Below are 27345 nucleotides of genomic sequence, written 5' to 3'. Positions count from 1 at the left end.
CCTACTACACAAATTTCACATATTCAGCCCTAGATAGATCCTACATAAATTTCACATATTCAGCCACAGACAGATCCTACACAAATTTCACATATTCAGCCCTAGATAGATCCTACACAAATTTCACATATTCAGCCCTAGATAGATCCTACAAAAATTTCACATATTCAGCCCTTGATAGATCCTACACAAATTTCACATATTCAGTCATGATAGATCCTACACAAATTTCACATATTCAGCCCTAGATAGATCCTACACAAATTTCACATATCAGCCCTAGATAGATCCCACACAAATTTCACAAGAATAGATGAATTCTGAGATACTGAGGACAGAATAATGAACAAACAAATGCTACGTCCCTTCCCCAGATTACTGACAAGGGGAAAATAAAGAATAAACTTAATTTTATTTGCTAATACAAGCAATTAAAAATGAGCATTAAAACATACAAAAAAATATGACATTATATTGAAACAAATTAGAATGGCTTCTATGCCCACAAAAATACCTGATTTTTCAAGAAATTTCCTGCTTTTTGACAAAGGATTATAGATTATATTTTCATGTATAAATGGTGGGATATGATCAACATAATTATGGTCTTTTGTAGCAATAAAGACATCTGGTCACAAAATTTGTGTCAATTCATTAAACCAAATGAAACTTGAAAGCAAAATGATTTTGCTGCTTTTCATACAGACTTGTTAGCTTTCAAAAGAAAAGGTACAAGCAAGGTGGAACTAGATCTGCCAGTAAGCAACAGCTTGCAGAATACACTTTGCAAGATACGAACAATCAATACAATTTTTTAAAAAATGTGGAGATAACTCTAAAAGTACATATCTAATAAAGCCAGAAGCTGATGTAAAAAAAAATTGGGATAATAAAGCATATGGATAAATGGATTCTGGATTAGCTAATCTTCACTGTATCAGGAAAATCAGTACAAGTTAGAGAAAAATCTGACCTGGGCTTGGACAAGGTCCATTTGCTGTGCTTATGTCATCAAGTGCAATATCTCCTAGGTAACCATTTCCAACAACTCCCTCAAATACAACCTATGAAACAAACAAGAGAGTTATCTCTTCGTTTCCCATAATGCTTTAAATTATCCTTCGAAAGCCACTAAATTTAAAAACAGAAAACATTAGTACATGCAACATAAGAGTGATAAAAAAATTGCTGAATTTATGATCTATTAAATGTATATTGTCTGGCAACATACTCTTAAATTTATACCATCTAGTACCATACTCTTACATTTAAATGTATATTGTCAGACAACATACTCTCAAATGTATACCATCTAGTACCATACTCTTACATTTAAATGTATGTTGTCTGGTAACATACTCTTAAATGTATACCATCTAGTACCATACTCTTACATTTAAATGTATATTGTCTGGCAACATACTCTTAAATGTATACCATCTAGTACCATACTCTTACATTTAAATGTATATTGTCTGGCAACATACTCTTAAATGTATACCATCTAGTACCATACTCTTACATTTAAATGTATATTGTCTGGCAACATACTCTTAAATGTATACCATCTAGTACCATACTCTTACATTTAAATGTATATTGTCTGACAACATACTCTTAAATGTATGCCATCTAGAATCATAGTCTTACATTTAAATGTATGTTGTCTGGCAACATACTCTCAAATGTATACCATCTAGTACCATACTCTTACATTTAAATGTATATTGTCTGGCAACATACTCTCAAATGTATACCATCTAGTACCATACTCTTACATTTAAATGTATATTGTCTGGCACTCTGTTTGCACAGTTAAAAGTAAACTGTCTGTCAATATATTCTTGCAGTTAAATGTATACTGTATGTACTCTTAAAGATACCATCTGGCACAATACTCTTACAGTTAAAATGCATAAAATTTGGCACCATATTATTACAGTTAAAGGTATATCATCTGCCACGATACTCTCAGTCAAATGTATCCAATCTGGCACCATATTATTACAGTTAAATGTATACTATCTGGCACCATACTCTTACAGTTTTAAAGTGTATACCACCTGGCACCATATTTATACGTTTAAATGTATCCCATCAGGCACCATACTCTTACAATTAAAGATATTTCTGAATATGCAATAATGACATTCAATTCTCACAAATGTCTATGATGATAAATGTATGTGATAACAGAAGTGAGAGTACAATGCCTTTAGTGATGCCTGCCTTTGCTATTGTAGACAGGTGTAAAATTAAGGGAAGGGAATGATAGAAAATGGGCTACCAAAAATAATCAATGATTCTCCTAGACTAGAATATCTTCTAATTACTTTATGATCCATTCACTATGAAGGATAAAAGTTCATGTCAATCACTTGAGTCAATCTGTAAGAAATGCCAAGATAGTGGAAACATATAGGGTCTTTATAGATTGAGACAATTTAATTTACAGTGGGGAATACATGTTGAACAAACAGAGAATTTCATCTAGTTAAAGAAAGCTTTTCCCAATGATAAATCCATTAAATTATTTGAAAAAATCTTATAAGGTGGCACCCCTTAACATGTTATAGAACAAAATAATAAGTGATATAGTTAATTGGCGATTTAATACTGACCTACTAGTTTTAAAACAACCTCTAGTATGAACATAATGACACTTAGAGGCTAATTATAATGCATGGCTACTAGAAGCACACATCACATTTAAATATACTTCTGCTGCAACTAGCCTTCAAAAGTTAAATGAAGACCATATGGCACCGGTAGCACAGATCTTAGTAAATATTTCATCAGAATTTATCATATGATGTAATGTTGTAACCTTCAAATGGATCTGTCATATAACACCTTTTAAACAAACTAGGGTTAACCATTTGTAATATCTAGTAAATCCTTGGCATTGTTACTGGAGGAAAATACTAACATGGGTCTTAGGATGCCAGACAACAAAATTTTGCACCCCAGAGACTTGTACAGACACTTACCCGGTATGGTAGTGATGACTGAATTGTTGTCTGTCCTAGTATCCAATCATTGCTCTGGTGAAACGACCTGGTCCAGACAGGACTAGATGGAAGGGCAAGGCCGGTTTTGATGTAGACATTCAGCGATCCAATATTCTGGCCCATCATGTGATAATAAAAGCTCATACACTGGGGTGCAGTCTGGGTAACCTGTGGACTGACAAGTAGGGCTCTATCCCCACGTTGACGAGGAGCACTTGACTCAATGTAAACGTACTGTCCTACAATTAATCAATATTTTAGAAAATCATGTGTCTCTAATTATTTATTAAAAAAATTAGTTCCTTTTTAAACTTTTTATATAAAAATCTAATAAGAATTAAGGTAGTTTTGTACACAAAAATATGGACTCGTGGACTATAAATCTACTAAACAATGACAATCAAACTCAACCAACATCTCACTAATAATAAGCAGTTTACAAACTTTGGTTCAAATCAAATAATAATCAAGGAGTTTATTGTGCTGGGAAAGAAAATGGTTGAGACTGACAATCTGATGCTGCAACTGCAACATGATGATGCAGAAGGTTGACAACTGAACTTGGCTAAGATCTCATCAATATCAAGCTACATACCACACGAGGTTGAAATTTAATAATAATTTAGGAACTAACTGTGCCGAAACAAAAGAGCATGGGTCTGACAATCTGGGCTTATAACTCCACTAAACGATGATGTAGAATGCTGACAACTGAATACAATCAAGGTTTCATTACTATCAAGCAGCAAACAAACTTAGGTTGAACTCAAAGAATAATCAAGGGATTTATTGTGCAGGGAAGAAAGTGGTGGGTCTGCCAACCAGGGGCTATAACTCTGCTAGACACAGAAGGTGGACAGTTGAACTCGGCTAAGATCTCACAAATAGAAAGCCAATAATAATTAAGGGAGTTTCTATGCAGAAATGAATGTGGATGGGTATGACAATCAGGGGCTATAACTCTGCATAAATGGGTACATAGAAAGATGACAACCATCCAACTCAGCCAAGGTCTTATCAATATTTAGCCACAAGTCAAATTCAGTTGAAATCTAAAAATAATCAAAGGACTTATTGTGAAGAAATACAAGTGGAACAGATGAATAGAAGGACACACGGAAGATAAGAAGAATGCAAAGACAGTCCAATTTTAATGTCCCACTGTACTATGAAAAGATGAGTACAGTAAACAAATGAATTCCTTCAGCAACAGCTTTTAACAGGAAATATATCATAAAAATCACAACATTTTTTTAAATTCATACTTGTAAGCTTTTATTTAAACAAAAATCAACAATAAAGCTGAAAACTAATTTGGGGTGAGTTATCGGTACCATGAAAATAATTTTCACCTTCCAGAATCATTGCCATGACCATACTTTATAAGTTATTGATTACTTTAAGTGACAAGATTTCAATAATACAAAATGTTTGCAAATTTTACATATTAATGAAATTTTTATTTAAAAAAATAAAATCTGAAAAGCTTGTATAATATTATATTAACAATCAGATATCTGCCAAAAAATATGTTGCAAAATTTAGAAAAATTTTATGCTATTTAAACTTTGTGATTTATAAAACTTTTAAAGCACAGAATATGTTTGCAGAGGTAAATTACCAGCAGTGGTTTGCAGTGTATGATCTGAAGTCGGCCCAGTGTTAAAAGATGGTGTGCCACCCTTTTGTATTGTCCAATCAAAATTGTCTGACCTATCTTGTGACCAGCCACAGATACCACTGTCAAAGGTGCAGGCCAATGGGTCACCTGTCAATGTCAATAAAAAGGTTTGTTATACATTATACTGTTTCAGAGAAATATATGCACAACTGTTCCATGATAAACCATATCTCACATGACACTGGTACTATAATGTATCTTATAATTGTTCCAACATAAATCCATGCTAAAAAATGTGCCCAGACCCCTCTTCTACAAAAAATTCTAAGTTTCTATTTTATGAATATAAACCCACCTCTTGTTTTCAGAACATTTACTAGGCTGACCAAGGCAATATCATGGGAGATATACTGTTATAAGATTTTCAAACATGTGAATTAAAAACCTTAATACAAAATCTCTGATAACAATGATGAAACCACAACTGCCACAAGCAGACTTGTCTCTCTATCCGTTAAGGCTAGCATGACAAATATAAACATCACTTGATGGGCATGACAAATATAACACATCATTTGAATGACATGACAACTATAACACATCATTTGATTGGACATGGCAAATATAACACATCATTTGATTGAACATGACAAATATAACACATCATCTGATTGGACATGACAAATATTTGTTTTGTTTTTGTTTTGGAAGTTTTAAAAGGCACTTTTACCACATTATTAGCAGTAACATGCCAAGGAAATATGATCCAAGAGCCTTTCTCAAGGACACAATGAGGCAGCCAATAGGAAATCTGGGCAGGTATTGAACCCATGACCTTTCGATAATTATATAATTATCTTCAACATTTAGTATCAAATTGAATTCTTTTTTGTGAGACTGCTGTATAAAAATATTGCCAAAATTATTCTCTCTTTCAGTAATTTGATGCTGTACAGCTCAACTGTCAAAATTACTGCCCCATTCTGTAAGATGTTGCTGTACAGCTTAACTGTCAAACATGCTGCCCTTTCATACATGATTGCTGCTGTACAGCTCAACTGTCAAAATTACTGCCCCTTTCAGTCAGTGATTGCTGTACAGCTCAACTGTCAAAATTACTGCCCTTTTCTGTGAGTGACTGATGTACAGCTCACTGTCAAAATTACTGCCCTTTTCAGTGAGTGATTGCTATACAACTTAACTGTCAAACATACTGCCCTTTTCAGTGAGTGGTTGCTGTACAGCTCAACTGTCAAAATTACTGCCCTTTGCAATTAGTGATTGCTGTACAGCTCAACTGTAAAATTATTGCTCTTTTCTGTGAGTGGTTACTGGACAGCTCAAATGTAAACAATTACAGCCCTTTTCTGTGAGTGGCTGCTTGACAACTATACTGGCCAAATTACTGCCCCTTATCACTAAGTGGTTACAGTACAAATCTACTGCAGATCTCATAATGTCAGACACAAGAGTCAGATTGAAGGAGTCTAAAATAGATCAATATCTGCCAGTACACTATGCCATGGCTGTACCAATACACTATGTAATGGCTGTGCCAGTACACAATATCATTGCTGTGCCAGTACACTATATCATCACTGTGTAGTACACTATGCAATGGCTGTGCTAGTACACAATGCCATGGCTGTGCCAGTACACTATATCATAGTTGTGCTAGTACACTATGCAATGGTTGTGCCAGTAGACTATGCTGTAAATGTGCCAATACACTATGCACATACTATCCCAGTATACTATGTTATGGCTGTCTCAGTACACTATGTCATGGCTGTGCCAGTACACTATGCTCATGCTGTCCCAGTATATTATGCTATGGCTGTCTCAGTACACTATGCCATGGCTGTGCCAGTACACGATGCTCATGCTGTCCCAGTATATTATGCTATGGCTGTCTCAGTACACTATGTCATGGATGTGCCAGTACACTATGCTCATGCTGTCCCAGTATATTATGCTATGGCTGTCTCAGTACACTATGCCATGGCTGTGCCAGTACACTATGCTCATGCTGTCCCAGTATATTATGATATGGCTGTCTCAGTACACTATGTCATGGCTGTGCCAGTACACTATGCTCATGCTGTCCCAGTATATTATGCTATGGCTGTCTCAGTACACTATGCCATGGCTGTGCCAGTACACTATGCTCATGCTGTCCCAGTATATTATGCTATGGCTGTCTCAGTACACTATGCCATGGCTATGCAAGTACACTATGCTGAGGCTGAGAGGAATGATGTTATACTCATAACATACAGTGCAAAACAAGACTTACCTGAACTAGGACATATTCCTGGCACAACTTTAACATCATCAATGGCAATAGCACCTCGGTAACCTGTTCCCACAACTCCCTCAAATATGATGTTAAAATTGGAGACTTGAGCTGCTAAGGACACTTGGGCAAAATTCCACTGCTGACCTTGAGTTCCTGTCCTCCTCCAAAATGGAATGCCCAATATAAACCCCATCTGTAACAAGATATTATTACTGATCAGCTTGCTTTCATGGACAGGTAATATTTAGTCAGGCACCTTCAGACTTCAGAGAAATCAAACTACAAATTATTAATTGAAAAGGGTACCATCATTGAAGTGGAGAAAACTAGATACTATACCTAATACTTGAAAACTGGGGCACTAGTCGTAATATCTGTGCGGAATTTTTCTATTTTAATTCTCCAAGACTTTTATCAGTGCTTTCAACTTTTACATATATTCTATCTGTGCATGTGCACCACTTTTTTTTCCTGGCATGACAAAATTTTCTTATGCCTACCCTGTATGAAACTGATGATTATGTTAACTACCTTGGTCCAGAGACTTTTATCTCAAGAAAATGCAGTGAAGCACTAAATTTTTAGCCTTCTCAAAGTCCGCTTACTTTAATCAAGAAGTACACATGTTGTATGCTGGATCATCTAGTGCACAAAATAGTTTTATTTTCTCAAACATTAACAGCAATGCCTACGGAAAATGAATTAGTGGTTTGATCCCAATAAATGCCAGAAATCTGTGCTGAAACTAAAAAGGAACAAGACAGTAAAGCATAAAGTTAAGGTCACAGTTACCTACTCACAGAGCTACAGCCACCTTAAAATTCTCAGCATCATCTCAATGATCGTTAAACAGAAAAGTAACATTTTACGTCTCTGAAGGTTCATAATCACATACAAATTTACCCAAAGAGTGTAGACTTTGTCCAAGTTATCTACATATGAATATGAATAAATGAAAAATATTTCATGTATGCCTTGATATTTCTAAGTATTAGCTTTGAAAACATACAGTCAGACTGACTGAAAGGTATAATCTCATCTTACTATTATGATTGCTTCCCTTATTTAATTACCTCCCATACCAAGCCTACACTTAATTTTCTCTTCTTATTTTATCTCTACATTTTAGCTCCTTTTAACAGCCAATATTCTTTTACCCCTTGCCTGATTGTTCAAGAACCATTGTATATGGATGGACAGACGAAGGAAAAATGGACAGACATGCTAAAAGTATGATGTCCTCTTCTACTGAGACAAAGTGGGTGGATGGCAACATGAATGATGTCTGAACTTCACCTTGAGGTATACTCTAAGAGTGTTGATATTTGGCCCATACATGTTGTACCAGAACTGCAGACAGTTGGGTTGCCTAGCTGGTATACTGGCTGAAATGAGGCGTGCCAAATCACCAGGCCTCCGTGGGTTGGATGCATCAGTGTATACATACCAACCTTGTGCTGTAGGAATGAAGAAACAGAACAAATTGAAATTAGAGGAAAAAGAATAGGAAGGCAATGATGTCAATAACAATGACAATAACAATATGGCTGACAAGAATGAAACATTTTTATGTCATACCACTGATGCTGGCAACAACAATGATGATGATGAAGATAATGATAATGAAATGAAAAATCTGTTCTGGTCAAAATTGTCATCACACAGACTGAATTACATTTTCTAAAAGCAGTCTATTTACAAATTTTATTTGTAACATGCAAAATTGTTTGTATTCACCCGTATGTTCAATAGGGGCTATTAATTTTCACTTTGACTGAAGTACGACAAATTTATTTGACTTTGAATCAACGAAGAAAACTTAAGATCTAGCTGGTATGTTATGCTGGAATATTTTTAACACAACATATTTGAATCAGACTTAACTCAAAAGAAAGCATATTACAATTTACAAATATTCAGCAAAACTTAAAATGCATTTGAGAGAATGAGCAGTATGGCCGATGAACATCAATGTGTGCAGAATGATTTGATTCTGTCACAGATTTCTGAAAGATGCATTTCCATTGGCTAATTCAAAGGTCACCAGAACATGACCCCTAAGCAGTCACTGTCAGATCTTCAAGTAGGACAGTGGCGATCTGATTTTAATCAAATTATATGACAAATTTTACACTGTATCATTATAATTTTCATGTTGTCATTTGCCCATTTTCATAAAATCAGGATACTGTATTTAATATACAAAAATGTGTATGTCTACTGTGCTTAAATTGATTTTTTGGTATAAAGCAAGTTCAATAACTATAAAACTTAGTGTTAATTAAAACTATACTCCACAAAAATCTTTCAACAAAGGAAAAAAAAGTAGCAATTAAAGTTCTCAGTGACAGGTGTATCAAAGACTGCTCATCTCCAAGTAAAATGGCTGTAACATTAGAATCTGCACAAGTAGTGTAATGGTGAAAGCAATACAGGTCGTGTATGCACATTAACTCATCTTAAATTAAAAATAACTTGTTGTTTTAAAATAGGATACTATTTTTGCTTACCCAGAGTGTATATAATCCTAATTATTGAATGATCGGCACCTTAACTGTTACAAAGAAACTTGCAGACAAAAAATTATCGATCATTATGGACTTTTACAGTGGTTGCCAGGTACTAAACTGGGTCAAGAGAAGAGGATGTTGGTCTAAACTAGGTCAAGAAAAGAAGATGTTGAGTGTAAACTGGGTCAAGAAAAGAGGATGTTGAGTCTAAACTGGGTCAAGAAAAGATGTTGAGTGTAAACTGGGTCAAGAAAAGAGGATGTTGAGTCTAAAATGGGTCAAGAAAAGAGGATGTTGAGTCTAATCATCATAATACAGGGTAGTATGAATTTGTTTATCATTATGTGTAGCACATGACTTTCAATCCAGATTGTACTGGATCACACCTTTATATTGATCTCGTCCAAAAATGTCCATGTATTTTAACATTGATTTTGCCATATGTACTTCATTTGGCATGTAAATAATGAAGTTCCAGAGGAACACAGATGTATGAGGATCCAAGTAAATCCAGTTCCCCAAAATGACACCCATTATTGAAATAATTGGTGTTGAATGCCTACATGACCAATATGAATTTTACTATAGTCCAATACATGAGACAGTTTTATAATAAAATCTATCATACATATCATTGCTACATTTACATGATGAAATGGGAGTCATGAACATAACTACCATATAAAAGGATCTGTGTTATAATGAAAGGCTTTATATTGAGGGAGTTCCATATATAAGAGAGATCTTAAAACACCATGAATCACCACTCAATTTTTGCAGTTAAACGATTCATACAAAAAGATGAGAAAATTCTTTCATAAACCTGTTCCAAGGGTATGATCAGTTATAGGGCCAATTTGAGCTGTTCCTGTGGGTCCCTGGGCTCTTGTCCAATCAAAGTTGTCGGACAAATCCTGTGTCCATGTGCAGAGATTGTTTTCAAAGGAGCAGTCCCACTGTGACTGGGAAACTAAGAAAAAAAAGATAATCACATAAGTGAGTGTACATTCAGTGAATGAAATCAGTTGAAATTTTTTAGATGGAAATAAAAATAAAAACAAAACTTAACACAATTAATTACAAGAATTCACAAGAACGGTATACCTCCACTGCTCCATCATGGTATGATCCCAAACCTATCCAAATGTGGCATTTAAAAACTTTCAAAAAATGCTACTCATCCTGCAAAAAAAATGTACTTTTACTTTGTATTGTTTACTTTGGAAAAATTTACTTGTCCTACCCAAATAGCACTTACAAAGACAAGCAGACAAGTGAACTTTTGATCCTGACTTTTGTTCTCAGCGCTGGAAAAATCCAGTTTTTCTGCTTGCCCAAATCACAGATTTTATAAACTTTATCAAATAATACAGATTTTTAGTACTCATTTTTGACATAAATTTTGGGCAAGTACCAGAATATATCACTTGCACAGCAGCATTTTTAACTTGCCTCAGGTTGCCACATAGTACATTTTTTATATACTTACGTTTCTATGTTATAAACAAATGTTTGAAGGAACTAATCCCATATTTACAAAATTCTCAATTTTAGTTCACACTTAAACTCAAAATCTGAAATCTAGCTAAAAGAAAACTAAAACTGAAATATATTTAGATACAGAGATAACCTTTTAATGTAAATAAAATTCTCTCAGTTTAAAATGTGTTAGCAAATTTGAACACAGAAACTGATTAGAGGATATGTTGTTTTCAAAACAATTAGAGACAGCACCTGCTGATGACATTATCATTGCTTCTGAAAAAATTAAACCAATGCCTTGCCATTTACAAGCAGGACAAAAATATGGCATGTTTGTTTAAATTCTTACATGCAAAATAAATGAAATATTTTATTTTAAAGAAACAAAGACTGTATAGATGTGTTGGAACCTCATATTTTGTTCAGTTCGATGAACCTACATGAATAGAATGGGTAGCATGGAAGTGAAGGAAATGAACAGAAATGCTTTGCACCACTGAGACAGTAAGTATCTTCAACCTCTGTAGATACATGATTACTGATACAAGATGGTTAGTTATTATTTTAATTTTCCTAATTTCTTCACAATAAAAATTACTATGTATCTAGTCAATTAATAATTCTTTAAGATGCTTTAAGTTCTTGCATAGCAGAAATAAAACACTGATATTTAACAAAATCTATGCATATTACTTACCAAACGGATATTTTAGAGATTTATACATATTACTTACCAAATGGTGCACGAGTTGTTGTCCCTACAGTTGTATTCTGTGTTGGTGCAACTGATGGGTTGGCAAGTGGTGGCAGATCTGTTAAAATAATTGAGAAATGATTTCAAATGTGAAGTTAAATCTTTCAGCATCTGTGTATGTATATTGATCTCAGACCAAATTTTTCTATCCTGTCTTTCCATTCATATATCTCTGATCAAATGTATCCAACCAAATTTATCCATCCATCCTCCCTATTCATTCCTATATCTCTTGACTAAATTTATCCATCCAGTATATCCATTCCTCTATCCATAATTCGATCATTTCTATTTATTGTTTGTTACCAACAAAAGCTAAAATTGAAAATTACAAAGTTCACCTTTACATATTAATAATATAAAGGAAATTTAGGAACTTTCCTAAACTGAATTTCAAAGTGAAATAATAATAAAAGGCAAAATACTTAGATGATTTTCTTCTTTCTGTTAACCATAAAAATATTACTTACATTTATTACTTTATGGTGATTAAGAATTTAATATATTAATTCCATAAAGCAAACAGGCTACCTCTATGTTGTCCTATTTTAAAAAAGAACACAGGAAGGTAAATTTATCAATCAAACATGTACACAAATACATAAGTACTAACATGCTTTGTTTCAATAAATAAGAGGTTCAGGTAGCTATAAGATCTCCCACCTGTCTGACACCTACCCAATACCTAAAATGCAGGGGGATTTGACCAAAAAATCTAAGCCAGTAAGATACTTTCTGTAGAAATTTCTTCCTACATAATATATAATGTAAACAACTGTTTAAATTTTTGTGTATTTTCCATCTTCAGCAATATTTGCTGGTACATCAGAATCATTTGTCAAGGCCTTTATGCTTAAATGCTTTCTGTCAAAAGCTGTCAAATTTTGCTGAGCGTTTTAAAAAAAAAGAAAATAATTTAAAGGTTTTTCTATTGTTTGGCAACAGTGGTCACATTTGATGGTAAATCAAATTCATTTGTACAAACTTCTTGCATCGATGCTTTCTAGAAAATTTGCTTTAATTCTGTTGAACAATTAATGACAAGTAGTCTTTTATATGGTGAATAAAAAAATGGCATTGATGCCAAAAAATTATACTGATGGTGGGCTGGCATCATTTATTTAAACCTGAAAGCCCTTCAAACCAGATGTTTCTATCAAACCTGGTCACATTCTGCTGCATGGGTTTGAGAAACAGGTATATGAAAGTTCTTTCTATTTAATAATGGCAGTCCTAAATAATATCAGATTGGCATCATTTGTATAAACTTAAAGTACTGTTTGCCTTCATGCTTTCTGTCAAACTTGATCAAATTTGGTTGGTCAACTTTTGAGCTCTTGGATGATGTCTGCAGTGTGGCAGTTTATTGTGATGTCTAAGACTGTGGCATCATTGGGACAAATGTTATATATTTTGCTGAACAATTTCTATAAATCTGATTAATGGTTTTTTATTCTGAGAGTAATAGTGGCCATATTTGATGGTGGATCAGCATCAATTGTATATATTTAAACAGCCCTTACACCAGAATTCTCACAGTAAAATTTAGTCAAAACTGGTCCAGTGATAATTTATCCAATAATTAAGAAATGTTCATAAAAGGATTCCATAGAACAATGGGTCTTGTCTATGATCAGCTCTCAGCTATCTCCAAAACATGTTTTATTTTGAAGTTTTTGTTGTTTTGTCAAAAAAATATTTGTTGACACCATGGCATAATTTCTATAAATTTCTATGTGCAAGTTCTTGTGTGAAATCTGGTGAAACATTGTTGAGAAGTTTTGACAAGTTATTTAAAGATTTTTATAACTTAAGACTTGATGGCCATTTCTTATGGAAGACTGGCTTCACATGATCCAATTTAAATGGACTTCAGACATGGATGCCTTCTGTCAATTTTGGTCAAATTCTGTCAAGCAGTTGTTGAGGAGAAATGGTTTAGAGTTTTATTATGAGTAGTACTGGATACCTGATATGATGGCAGATCAGCATCATCTTGAGTACTGGAGATCAAATCTTATGGCAGATCAGCATCATCTTGAATACTGGAGACCTGATATGATTGCAGATCAGTACCATCTTGAGTACTGGAGACCAGATCTGATGGCAGATCAGCATCATCTTGAGTACTGGAGATCAAATCTTATGGCAGATCAGCATCATCTTGAGTACTGGAGATCAAATCTTATGGCAGATCAGCATCATCTTGAATACTGGAGACCTGATATGATTGCAGATCAGTACCATCTTTAGTACTGGAGACCTGATATGATCGCAGATCAGTATCATCTTGAGTACTGGAGGTCAAATCTTATGGTAGATCTGCATCATCTTTAGTACTGGAGGTCAAATCTTATGGCAGATCTGCATCATCTTGAGTACTGGAGACCTGATATGATTGCAGATCAGTACCATCTTGAGTACTGGAGACCAGATCTGATGGCAGATCTGCATCATCTTTAGTACTGAAGGTCAAATCTTATGGTAGATCTGCATCATCTTTAGTACTGGAGGTCAAATCTTATGGCAGATCTGCATCATCTTGAGTACTGGAGACCTGATATGATTGCAGATCAGCATCATCTTGAGTACTGGAGACCTGATATGATCGCAGATCAGCATCATCTTGAGTACTGGAGCCAGATCTGATGGCAGATCTGTATCATCTGATCAAATCTGTAAGAGCTTCATGACAGGGTGTATTCAGTCAAACATTTTTCAACACAACAGATGAAATACCATACTATAGGCCTGTTTGATCTAATAGACTGTTTGAGCTGAAAGACTGTTTGACCAAATAGCCTATTTGACCTAATAGATTATTTACAGACTGTTTAACCTAACAGACTGTTTGACCTTATTGACTGTTTGACCTAATAGCCTGTCTGACCTAATAGCCTGTTTGACCTAACAGACTCTTTATAGACTGTTTAACCTAACAGACTGTATGACATTATTGACTTAATAGCTTGTTTGACCTAATAGACTATTTATAGACTGTTTAACCTAATAGACTGTATGACCATATTTGCCAAGTGAACTAAAAACGCAAAAATACTGACATTGTTAACAACACCATTGCAGCAAATATCTATATAACTGCAGTGAAATTTACATGCCTCACTAGATACAAATCCAAGAAACATTAAAAGCATTACTTACAGCCACAAGCTGACCGGGTAAAGGAAATATCATCGATGGCAATATCACCAGTGAAAGTTTGCCCTCTGATCCCTTCAAATTTGATCTGGAATAAAAGAATCATTTTCAATTTTGACAAAAACTTTTAGAAAATGATACATCATCAATTGAAACAACTAGTAATCTAAATTTCTTCATTTCATTTAAATTTCTTTTTGTTTGATCCCATTTTACTTAATGTATGACACAACTGCATACTGTCTGACATCTAAATATGTATTTGTAAAACACATAATGCCTCAACTACTAACAAAAACTCCTATGTCCAGGAAGTCGGATACAACTTTGAGAATTTAAAGAATTCAGAATGCCATCAATCTATGAGACTCTTTATAAATATAATAGAAGTGAAACAGATCTGAGGATAGTTCCAGATCATTAAAGTATTCTGTATTATCCATTATTTTTGGATGTAATACCAAAACTTGAAGGTCTCATATACAATTATTGTGTTTTCCAGAGGTCATTACATATCATTCAATTTTCTTCAAATATATGCAGCAGATATTAAAAAGCATAATTAGGTTATGTGAGTCAAGGAATATGACACTTGTGTTTGCCTGCCACTGAAATCAAAAGGTGAAAACAAATTTAAACAGCTAAGAAACATCCAAGATTTTTTGGGATATTCTTACACCAGACAAATCTACTGACAACACATGCAAGCTATCTGGATATTTTTTGCAAAGAAAATCATTACCTTCAATCAACATTTTATGCTTGCTTCAGCCAAATTAAAATCAAATAAATTTGTACTACTGCATGTTAAAAATGTTTGGGGTTCAATATGGAAAGCACCAATTTATTGTGGTGTGCATCCTACAAAATTATCCTGAAAATTACCTACCACGTTCATGTCACTTACCTGGAATGTATATGTGGCACTAGGAATTGGAAACTGCCCTTGAAGCCAGTTATTGCCCTTATTCCCAGTCTGGGTCCAGATCAGTGTGGCTGAGCCTGAAGAGTTCACGTACACATTCAGGGTCCCTGGAATTAATTGTATACCACATTTACTCTGTGTTAGATCTGTACCAATCACCAAATGTGAATTAATAAATTGCAAATGTTATATATAAATACATATTACCAATGTTACAATGCTAAAATATAGTCAATTCAAACTGTCTTTCAAACTCAAATCTGACTGCACTCATCTGTGTTTCTTTATATGCCTGCCCCCTCCCCCCATCTCTCTCTCTCTCTCTCTCTCTCTAAACGCCCAAACTCCAACCATTGTATACAAAAATTGATGGCTGGAAGGAAGGGAAAGATCAAGTAGAAACATCTATCTGTATAAGAACCTACTCTACTTCAGGATTATAGTTTTGCATTTACTGTTAAATATATATATGGGAGCTACATGTTTACCAACATGGATAAAAATTGTTTAAAAAGTAAATTTGGATGTTCTCAACAATGGGTAGGGCAAAGTGATGTCAGAGGCTGATTATGAATTAAACTGTAAACTCACCAATGCCTATGCCATACATATGGTACCAAAACTGCATACAACTTGGGCCTTGGAAGGGGTTGAAATTCTGGCTGACTAACCATGCCTTATCACCAGCAACTCGTGGGGCTGAGGTTTCGATATACAAATAGTGACCTGGATCATGATCAAAAATGTATCTTTAATTTCAAATTCAAGTTGACCTCATATTGGAAAACACTGAAAAATGTACATGATAATTTATAACTTACGTTCAGTTTGTTTTACATGAATTAACGTTAATGTCCTGAGCTACACAAAGTAAATGTCATTATATCAAAATAGCCTCACTAAGAATTATTTTTGTGAGTGACAATGTGATGGTCTTATAAGAACAACAACAAAAAAAGGAAAAAGAGAGAGACTGAATAAACTTTCTTTTTTCATGGTAGATAAATTTACTGCAAATGATTCTGGCAAAGAAAGTTCTATGGTCTTCAGAAATGGACCATGCTTATTGGGTCTTTAAATTCATGATCTCCAGAAATGGACCATGCTTATTGGGTCTTTAAATTCATGGTCTTCAGAAATGGACCATGCTTATTGGGTCTTTAAATTCATCGTCTTCAGAAATGGACCATGCTTATTGGGTCTTTAAATTCATGGTCTTCAGAAATGGACCATGCTGATTGGGTCTTTAAACTCATGGTCTTGGGCAACACAAAACTGGTGTACCAGGAATTAAAAAAATTACAGTATCACCTTTTTGTATCTAATCAAAAAACACATCCACATACATGTTTGGAATATCATATGTATGAAAAGATTTATTTCACATGTGGGTAGAGAAAACAAGCAACATGTTTGGCTCAAAAATGAAAATCCAACATTCAGTACCAAATTTTTTACCACAACCCATAACTATTGTGTCCATGTTTAAGTCAGTTTGAAATGATGTGACAAAAAGTTCTGAAATGGTCCTTTTAGTGCAATTTCATCTGGACTAGAAGCCTGTTCCATCACCCTAATTACATAACTTAAAATTCCTATATATTACTGGATACACCATCTTCATACTGTCCACTCTACAGAGATTGATAGTCATGTATGAATAGAAATGTACAGCCTCTTCCTTTCTTTTAATAATGTACCAGTTGTCAATTCAGTGACTGATTTTATACCAATAATTATCAGACACATTTTCGTAAATTTTAAAGTTCAACAGAACAAATCAATAGCAATTTCCTTTCACATGCTTCACTAATGGATTAAAAAAAAATTCTAGCAATCATTCTAACTTTGCTAATGATGTATGATAGATTTTGTATGTAACATTGCATACCAAGGAAATTTCCAATGGTGTGATCAAAATCAGGGCCTGTGCCTTGTGTGCTAGTTAAACCAGTCTTTCGAAGCCAATCAAAATTGTCTCCATTTTGTGTATTTGTCCAGGTGCACATATCCTTCTCAAAGTTGCAGTCACCTCCTCCTGGTCCCGAAGAACAGGCACCATCTTGAATCTGAACATCATCAATGGCGATGTCACTCTGGTAACCTGAACCTATTATTCCTTCAAACACCGGCTGAAAAAGGTTTTCATTTCTCAGGTGAGGCTAATTCTTCTGAGGTGAAATGATGATGATGATGATGACGATGATGATGACAATGATTATTATTATTACAATACAGTGAAAGTTCCCCAAACTGACTCTTCTGTAACCCATTTTCTTTCACTGAATGGACAAAGAGTTTGATTCCCAAAAGGTTGCTGTATTAATAATGGAAGCTCTGTAGACTGACAGGTTCTTCTTGGTCTGATCTGTGTCCAACTTAAGGAAGTTTTACAATATTCAGAGCCAAATGCTGGCCTTTAGCCTGTCACAAGCCGGAATCTGCGATTCAGATTCCACTATTAGCCAATCAGAAATAACCTTTTAAATGTAACATCATTTGTGACTGGTAGAAGCTCAAGTTCAAGAGTTTTATTATTTGCAGGCCAGGTTGTACTTCATAAAATACTTGTAATCTAAACTTAATATGTCAATATCTAATTATCTCTACAACAGATCAAATCTGTGAATTTGAAGAACAAAATTGCAATGCTGTATAAGAATGCCGAAACCACCTGACATGAAATCTCCAATGCATTCAAAATTTAAGAGGCTATACTGCTGAACTGATTATATTTACTGAAACAAAGTCATCTTCATTAATTATGGAAATTCAAAACCCAAAGTATTTTAATATCATAAAATCACAGCTATTCTCCACATTATTTAAAACACCTAAACTTTTGTAACTTTTCACCTAAATGAGTGACATAATTAGTGTTTCATAACTGCTAAAATGGTATAAGACATTATGTATACCCCCTCAAATTCTGACGTACATGACTATTCACATCTACTCTTTTAATCATTCACCAATCCTGCATCATGACAATAACTTATTTCAAAGGAACATAACTATCAGTGACAACATATCAGTAAAGATACAAAAACTCACTTATTTCAAAAAATGTTCCTACTTTAAGCTCAAACTTCCATGTAAAAAAAATAAAAAAGAGATATATTTCAACACACAAAATGTAGGTGACATATAAAATTACATACACTTCTGGTGTACAGATGCATAATTCCATGAAAAATGTATCCTCAAAATTAATGTAAATTACTCGTTAGGCCATGCCTGATGTAACTCTATTTGCTCTTGTGCAACATGCACCTGACAACATGCACCTGACTGTTAGTACCAGAGTCAAAGATCTACCATTACAGTATGCAACAAAAGGTCAAGGTCTACAATATCTGCAGCTGAAAGTGAATGATACTTGGGTAATTACAGTACATTTAGGTTGCCGTAGTAAACAGGAATGGGCAGGGTAGTACAAGATTATACTTACTTGCCATGGAACTTGAGAGGTAACTGTGACCTGTGCTTTGAGCCACATGTTGCCCTGGTTACCTGATCTGGTCCAAATTGGATTGACCACCCTGTTACTGGTCATTGCATACACATTCAGTGTTCCCATGGTTATGCCATACATGTTGTAATAGAATTGCAAACAGGCACCGTTAGTTTTTGGGTTTGTTGTTCCAATTAGACGAGCTTTTTGTCCGGGTCTCTGGGGACTTGAAGCCTCAGTGTACATGTAGGAACCTGAAAGGATAAAGTGCCTTTATTCAAGCCAATAAATTGAGCAAAATATTGTAATCATTTTTAACAAGAATGTTAAACAGATGTAGATGATCAATAATGTGCCACACAAAATGATTACACTGATTTTGGAAAACCAATAAAAATATTCTGTGGAACTCAATGTCTCATCTGTGTTCTTACACTGCAATGGGAAAGTAATACCTGGGTTTCACCATGCTATTTTGGAGGTCAAAACATACAATTCTACCTTGTTATAACATCCTTCATTATAACATGGTTCCAGATACAACATTATGGACCCCATGACCAAAATAAAATGATGATATCTGAATTGGTTTATCAAATGTATTACAATATTGTTTGAAAGAAAACAACATGAAGCTTAGTATTATATCTATATTTCCTTTTCAACTATTATTACTGGAAAACATGGACAAATATCATGAAGTGAAAAATATACTTAATTTACATTAACTAACTTATTACTATACTTTTAATGGCATTTTGTTTGTTTCCCATCCCACAACCAAAACACGCACAAGAAATAATCAATTTTTTAATCATTCTTGCTATACCATGGTTCAGTACATGACATTCAGTAGTTATAGATCCCAATTACTGTGTTATAATGAGGGGAAAGCTGCAATAACATGAAACATTAATTTAAACACATACAGATATTTGTGTCGGTGTCTGAATGTGTGAGGTGGATCATTCATGTTTTTACAAAACTTTATCAAAAAGAAATTCTTCATAACTTGTTACTCCAAAAATTAGGAGAATCAATAATAACTCAACATGCTGTCCAATGTGTGCTGTGAATGTCTGATATTACCACTAGGTGTGCCATATGTATGGTCATTAACTGGCCCTGTGCCAGCTGATGAAGTAGACCCAGAATGCTTTGTCCAATCAAAATTATCTGTCCGATCCTGTATGTAGCCACAGATTTGACTATTCTCAAATGTACAAACTGATCCAGCTGGAAGAATCAAGAAAATAAAACGATATGAACAATTCTGTCAGGTTATATCTTATTTTATAATGTTTATATTTATTTCTTTTTTGTATTTATGCATATCATCCACAAACCTATATTGGGGCCCCAAGTGGCCAAGTGGTCTAAAGCGCTCTCTGTTACGGATCACTGCCATCTCACCTCTGTCTGTTTGGGTTCGAGTCTCGGATTCAGCCAACATGGGTATGTGAGAAAGCTTGCCAGTAGCTTCTCGTGGGTCAGTGGTTCTTTCCGGGGTTTTCCCGGGTTCTTCCTCCACCATTATTACTGGCCGCCATGTATAATCTATTGTGTGCTGAAAAATGGCGTTAAACCCTACAACAACAACAACAATCCTATATTAATGTTTCGTTTTGATTTTAAAAAATTTCAATACAATTTCATACCTTAAAAACCGAAGAACAAGAACAAATTTAGAACATTCTTGATTAAGAAATTATAAGACATATTTACAAATGTATTAATATTCAATTTTTTGACTTAATGTGCCACATAAAAAAAATCTACCCATCAATTTTTACAAGAATTTTAATCAATTCAAATCCACAATCACTGCATAACAGACCTTTAAGTAATGTATCAAATTAGCATTCAGTTTGTTGAAAAAATTATTTGTTAGTCCACCACCAGATCCCATTTTTATAAAATCTTTCAACTTGAGTAATAAACCTACTGTGTATACTCTAGTTTCTGTGTATACTCTAGTTACTATATATACTCAAGTTACTATATATATACTCTACTTACTGTGTATACTCTAGTAACTGTGTATACTCTAGTTACTACATATACTCTAGTTACTATATATACTCAAGTTACTGAGTATACTCTAGTTATTGTGTATAGACTAGTTACTATATATACTCTAGTTACTATATATACTCTAGTTACTATATATACTCAAGTTACTGTGTATACTCTAGTTACTGTGCATACTCTAGTTACTGTGCATACTCTAGTTACTGTCTATACTCTAGTTACTATATATACTCTAGTTACTATATATACTCTGCTTACTGTGCATACTCTAGTTACTGTGTATACTCTAGTTACTATATATACTCTAGTTACTATACTATATATACTCTAGTTACTATATATACTCTACTCACTGTGCATACTCTAGTTACTGTGTATACTCTAGTTACTATATATAATCTAGTTACTATATATACTCTATTTACTGTGCATACTCTAGTTATTGTGCATACTCTAGTTACTGTGTATACTCTAGTTACTGTGTATACTTGAGTATAAATCAGATCCAGTGGCAGTGGATTTACTATATAAGTTAACTATCTATCCAGATCTTCTTTCTATGACATGCACTGGTGCATGTCAACATTAAATGTACACACACACACACACACACATACACACAGACACACACACACACAGACACACACACATTCTGAAGTGATGAGCTGTAAATACATACCCTGACAAGAACCATCAGTAACATATACATCATCCAGTGCAATATCCCCTCTGTAACTTGTTCCTCGGACACCTTCAAACACGATTTGGTAGCTATTTGGCATGGAAATATCCACATTTGCATTGTACCACTTGTTGTCAAGTGTGCCAGTGTGGGTCCAAACAGGAGTCCCAAGGTTCCCTCCAGACTTCAGATAGACATTTAATGTGTTTACATGAGTCCCATACATGTGATACCAGAAGTGAAGACATTTATGTGACGATGCCATGATGGCTGCACTCACCAGCCTGGCTTTGTCATTTGCTACACGTGGGAGCGAGGACTCGATGTAAATGTAGTATCCTGATGCTGCAGTTACAAAGAAAATTTAAAAGAATCATGAAATGTGTTCATAAAACACAAATGTCCCACCTAGTAACGGAAATGTAAACATTAACCATCAAGATGGACAGACAGGGGTAACATCATGGAAGGTATTCAGATCCAGTTATATTACTGCATATTAGTAACAAAACTTTTTTTCTTAAAAAACATACTGATGATCACAAAACTGCACTGAGTGAAATACTTTTAATGTTTAATAACAAAAAAAGTGTTTAAAAGCTTTTCGTTACATACAATTTTATCATAGTTACTCAGTATGCATACTGCCAATTAATTATCTTATCATTGCATACAATGCAAAATCTGCTAAATATTAAATAATGCTAACTAGTTATAATTTACAGTAATTTTCATTTCATTCATTTGTAAATGTAATTTCAGAGATAGTACAAAACTAAAAGCAAGTGGCCTGAAATGTGTTCAAGGAACACAAATGCACTTTCCGTGTGCCTGATACATTGAATTGCTCCAATGCTATACATGGTTGGGCAACAAAAAAAACAACATTACTGCCTCGACTATCATCATGTAAATGAAATGGGTTTGTCATCACAAAATAAATCCACTATTAATTCTTGGTAACAAAAATTTTAGCACCAAATGAACAGTATTCTGTCCATGGAAATAGCAGGACCCCTTGACAAATCCATAAAATTTATTACCAGGAATAAAATAACTTTTTGCAAAAGCACAAAAACTATTATGAATGAATTTTTTTTAATGCAACCAAATGAATTAATGATTTTTGGCAACATGTTTTTATAAAACGTTTCTTCATCACTTTCTCATTTTCATTTTATGAAAATAAAATTCACAATAACATATAGCATTTTACTTAATACAATTAAAATGCTTGTATTTGGTGAGGATGACAAAATTAAAAAAGTTGGTTTTATTTTTTGGGGTCAGGTTGGGGTGCAATGTTACACATTTGTTCCATTCAATTCAAACATATAAACAAATAAGGTACGCTAAATTTTAAAATTACTTTTATAACTGTAGATAGCATATTTAATAACCCATGTTATCATTTTGCAGAAATTTATTTCAAAACTCTGTTGGATATAAAAACCCACATCATTTTTCAAAGGAAAATAGAACACTGCACTTAATTTATCAGATAATGTTATGTAATAAAAAATCTACAAAAATCAAGTTCTTACAGTTGCCATAGGTGTGGTCATTGTCTGGTCCAGTGCCTACTGTATCTGTGTGAGACCGATATCGTGTCCAATCGAACTGGTCATCCTGTGCCTGTGTCCAGGTACAGAAGCCTACCTGGAAGTCACAATCGTATGGTGATGCACCAATCAGGGCTGAAAAGAAGAAACATGGAGATGATCGACTTTTTCTTGCTGGCCAGCTCCATTTTTTTGTTGCCAGAATGCAACAGGGAGCAATTGGATATGTCACTGCAATCAGTAGACCAAGGTCCAAACTAATAAGCAGATGATGCTAATGTAAGTAAAGTGGTCAACCATCCAAAGTTCCTGGTTTTCTCTGGCTCTTCAATGCCATCAGTAGTTATCTTGATTACATTCTGTCAATTGCAGGAACTTGTTGTGCAATTGACATAAAGTTTTAACAGTTTATGATTTTTTTCTTTACTCTGGAAATTCTGTAAAAGCAGTATTGGTAATTGAAACGAAGTTACTCAACATATGTGATTGTTGGCAAACTTAATTTGCACTCAAACAGATTTCACCTAAGTAATATCTACAAGGGTATGTAAAGAGCATTTCAAGAGTTAACATACCTGGTGTGACTCCTCCTGGAGTTGTGCTAGGCGGAGGGAGACTGACTCCAGTCATTGCCTCTACTGGTTGCACTGTAAATTACATGTAATTGTTGATTTATTTTCAATCTAGCAGATGCTCTGTGTGTGTGTGTGTGTGTGTGTGTGTGTGTCTGTGTGTGTCTGTGTGTGTATGTATGTATGTATGTATGTATGTATGTATGTATGTATGTATGTATGTATTTATGTATGTATGTATGTATGTATGTATGTATGTATGTATGTATGTAGGTATGTATATACATACATATGTATGTAATAGCATTGTTAGGCACCTCAGCACAATTGTGGTTATATGATGCTCCTATCAGGGTCAGTACAAGCTACTTGCAAGCAGTACGCTTGTATGGGGAACCATTTTCAGAGGGGCACCAAATCAAGAAGAAAATGGATGCAAAAATCATACAAGGGAGCTAAATTAAAACAAAACCATTTTTTCCCCTCCATTTGAAGATCTTTCTTTTGGCCCAACTTACATCAATTTCTTATCACTAAATATTTCAATGATGGGGGAGGGGGCACTATTTTCTACCTTGCACTGGCCCTGCCAACAATGAATAATGTCTGAAAAATCCACTAATGAACTGTGTACAAATTTAGGAAGATAAACACTTACAAATATATGTACAACCAGATAAAATGCATATTCTGAACACTGTATATAAAATAAAAATATAAAGGTAGCACATAAACTGCTTGAAACGTGTGGTCACAGTTTGTTACATAAACAGCTTACCCTCAAAAAGTCTTAGATTAATCACCGGCAATGTATGCACTCTGATTAAGGTTCACCCTTCAGGAGGTATTTACCAGTCAATTACATTTGTTCAATAGGAAATCAATGCAAAAGTGAAGATTGATAAGTAATCTGAAAATATTATTAAATAATTAGGATGAGATGTTTATAAATAATTAAGACACAATGGGAAAAATTCAGTGTTCCCGCTACTTTCTACAACAAGGTTTTTTTTGCACCCCCTGGGTTGCTAAAATTAGATTAAGACACAACAAATTGGGGATGCACATTTTGAATAATGAAAAACATAGCATTATTACACTGAGATATAAAAAAAATTAATTAAAAAAACATATAAAATATAAATAACAAAAATGCCATAACTTGTTTGTACTTGGTACATTAACAAAAAAGCAGTTTTGATCTTCAGATACAGACTGATTCAGTCTTAAGTTATTAAATTATTTAACATTTTCATATATTCTGAGTGTTTCTGTGGGTTTCTTGTGTTCAGACTGAAGTTAGTTTTATTTTTTCTGTAACAAAATTACCCAATGCTTTCATTAATTTCAAAGTCAGGAATCCTATATGCCACTCCAGAAGATTTTTTTTTTATATCTCCTTGTCATTTTTTTCCAGATCTAAACTGTACACAAAATACATCTTATTGCAGTAGATACATGAAAGCAGTCTACCCCTCATGGCCAATTTGGTGACAGTGACAGACTACAACTCATGTGTGTCATAAAACCAGTCTACCCCTCATGGCCAATTTGGTGACAGTGACAGACTACAACTCATGTGTGTCATAAAACCAGTCTACCCCTCATGGCCAATTTGGTGACAGTGACAGACTACAACTCATGTGTGTCATAGCACATAACAGATACATTTTATTTCATTTTATGGATACATCAACTGACACAGATTGTTGGTTAGTTGTTGGTTGACACTTGCAACACTTTATTGACTTCTATATCATACAGGAAATGAGAAATAAAGTGCCTTTTCTAAGGAAACAATGAGACAACCAACCAAAGGTCATCTGGACAGGTACTGAACCCACAAGCCTTGGATTATGAGTCCAATGCTTAAGCAACTTAAAAAGCAAAAGATATATGATTTTCAAAAACTTTAGATCAATAAATCTCTTGAACCAAGTGTTTGACCATTAAAATATATGTTACTGAACAGTCCATGCTTATTTTGCACATTTTCTCAAATATCTGTTTAAGTGAATATTTAAAGTCCTTACATGCTTGCTATAAAAAGTTTCACATCCATTACAATCAGTATCTATCTGTACTTACACACACACACACACAGATATATATATATATATATATATATATATATATATATATATATATATATATATATATATATAAATATTATATAATAAAATAACATAAATGTAAATCTAATCAGTGATTACATAGGTTTAGTAATCTCTAACAACTATTATAAAAATGAATTATCATTATCGTGTCAATGAAGCCTGAAATATGGGTAACCTACTTTTGTAATAAGGATGTAGCATCAAGATGCATTCTCTCGTCAAGCTTCATGATTCCAGGTAAAATGCTATGTATATAAGGTACACAAAACCTAAGCTAAATGCACGAACTAACAACAACAAATCTACATGTATGTGTATGTACAAAGTTAGACCACTTTGCCCCTCCCACAAACAATAGATACTTAAAAGTTACTATATGAATGAACTGTATATGAATTCTTACCGTCACAATTTCCAGTACTAATCATGACATCATCAAAAGCAACATAACCTCTTGTGCTGGAGTAGGGTGACACTTCAAATATTACATAGTAATCACTTGAACTGTAGACTGGGAATTGGGCCTGATACCAGTCTCCTGGGTTTGCACCAGTTGGCACATATCCAAGACTCCATAACAGTGTTGTCACATTACCCTGTGCAGTAAAAAGGTTTAAAATCAAGTGAAAATATTTGTCTTTGATGTTTTGTTTACTCCATTCATTAGTTTTGCTGGTGTACAAATAACACTGTGGCATTTACATGGCATGGTCCAGCTTCCAGCATTAGCACTATATAGCTAATACAAAGTTTTCACACCACATTTGTCGCATTACCTGTACAGGTATACACCATTTAACATTGGGGATTCATGTGCTAAAAGTATAATGTATGAAGAAAATATATACAGCAAAGCAATTTTTCCCATTGCAATATATGTATTAGTAAGGGAATGCCTGTACATAGGCAAAAACAAAAATCAACAAGGTTTAACAAAAATACATCTAAGTTTTATATATTTAATTGCAATTGAAAACACAATAAAGCATAAAAATGGCACAATAGCAATATTTTTTATGTCTGAACTTTAGTTAGTTTACTGTCATCACTCCATTAATAGTTCTGAAATTTCCATTAGAAATACGATCTAGTGAATATTTCCTAAAGGAAGGGAATGGTTTCTTCTTAATCAGTACCTTAACCTTTCACAACAAAATCAACAAGTT

The 27345-nt window shown here is 34.1% G+C and overlaps 1 protein-coding gene across 1 annotated transcript in view; it reads right to left on the bottom strand.

Moving 5' to 3' along the window:
- Positions 1–27345, bottom strand: part of LOC149785045 (MAM and LDL-receptor class A domain-containing protein 2-like) — a 349170-nt gene that overhangs the window by 169618 nt on the left and 152207 nt on the right. The window contains exons 67-83 of the mRNA XM_089931272.1: positions 26583–26775; positions 24066–24137; positions 23473–23625; positions 21926–22273; positions 20305–20451; positions 19213–19469; positions 17653–17893; positions 16353–16487; positions 15744–15868; positions 14840–14924; positions 11658–11735; positions 10265–10411; positions 8228–8388; positions 6929–7124; positions 4633–4779; positions 2991–3250; positions 974–1064 (exon numbers count right to left, since the gene is read on the bottom strand). Of these exons, the coding sequence (XP_089787398.1) occupies positions 974–1064; positions 2991–3250; positions 4633–4779; positions 6929–7124; positions 8228–8388; positions 10265–10411; positions 11658–11735; positions 14840–14924; positions 15744–15868; positions 16353–16487; positions 17653–17893; positions 19213–19469; positions 20305–20451; positions 21926–22273; positions 23473–23625; positions 24066–24137; positions 26583–26775 (2836 nt within the window). The remainder of the gene's footprint in view (positions 1–973; positions 1065–2990; positions 3251–4632; positions 4780–6928; positions 7125–8227; positions 8389–10264; positions 10412–11657; positions 11736–14839; positions 14925–15743; positions 15869–16352; positions 16488–17652; positions 17894–19212; positions 19470–20304; positions 20452–21925; positions 22274–23472; positions 23626–24065; positions 24138–26582; positions 26776–27345) is intronic.

This window comes from Sinohyriopsis cumingii, chromosome 13 (genome assembly GCF_028554795.1).
Source record: "Sinohyriopsis cumingii isolate HCF-2022 chromosome 13, ASM2855479v2, whole genome shotgun sequence".
In the NCBI taxonomy this organism is placed as follows: domain Eukaryota; kingdom Metazoa; phylum Mollusca; class Bivalvia; order Unionida; family Unionidae; genus Sinohyriopsis; species Sinohyriopsis cumingii.
The sequence above is the reverse complement of the archived record's forward strand: the minus strand, read 5'-3'. Positions and strand labels throughout refer to the sequence as shown.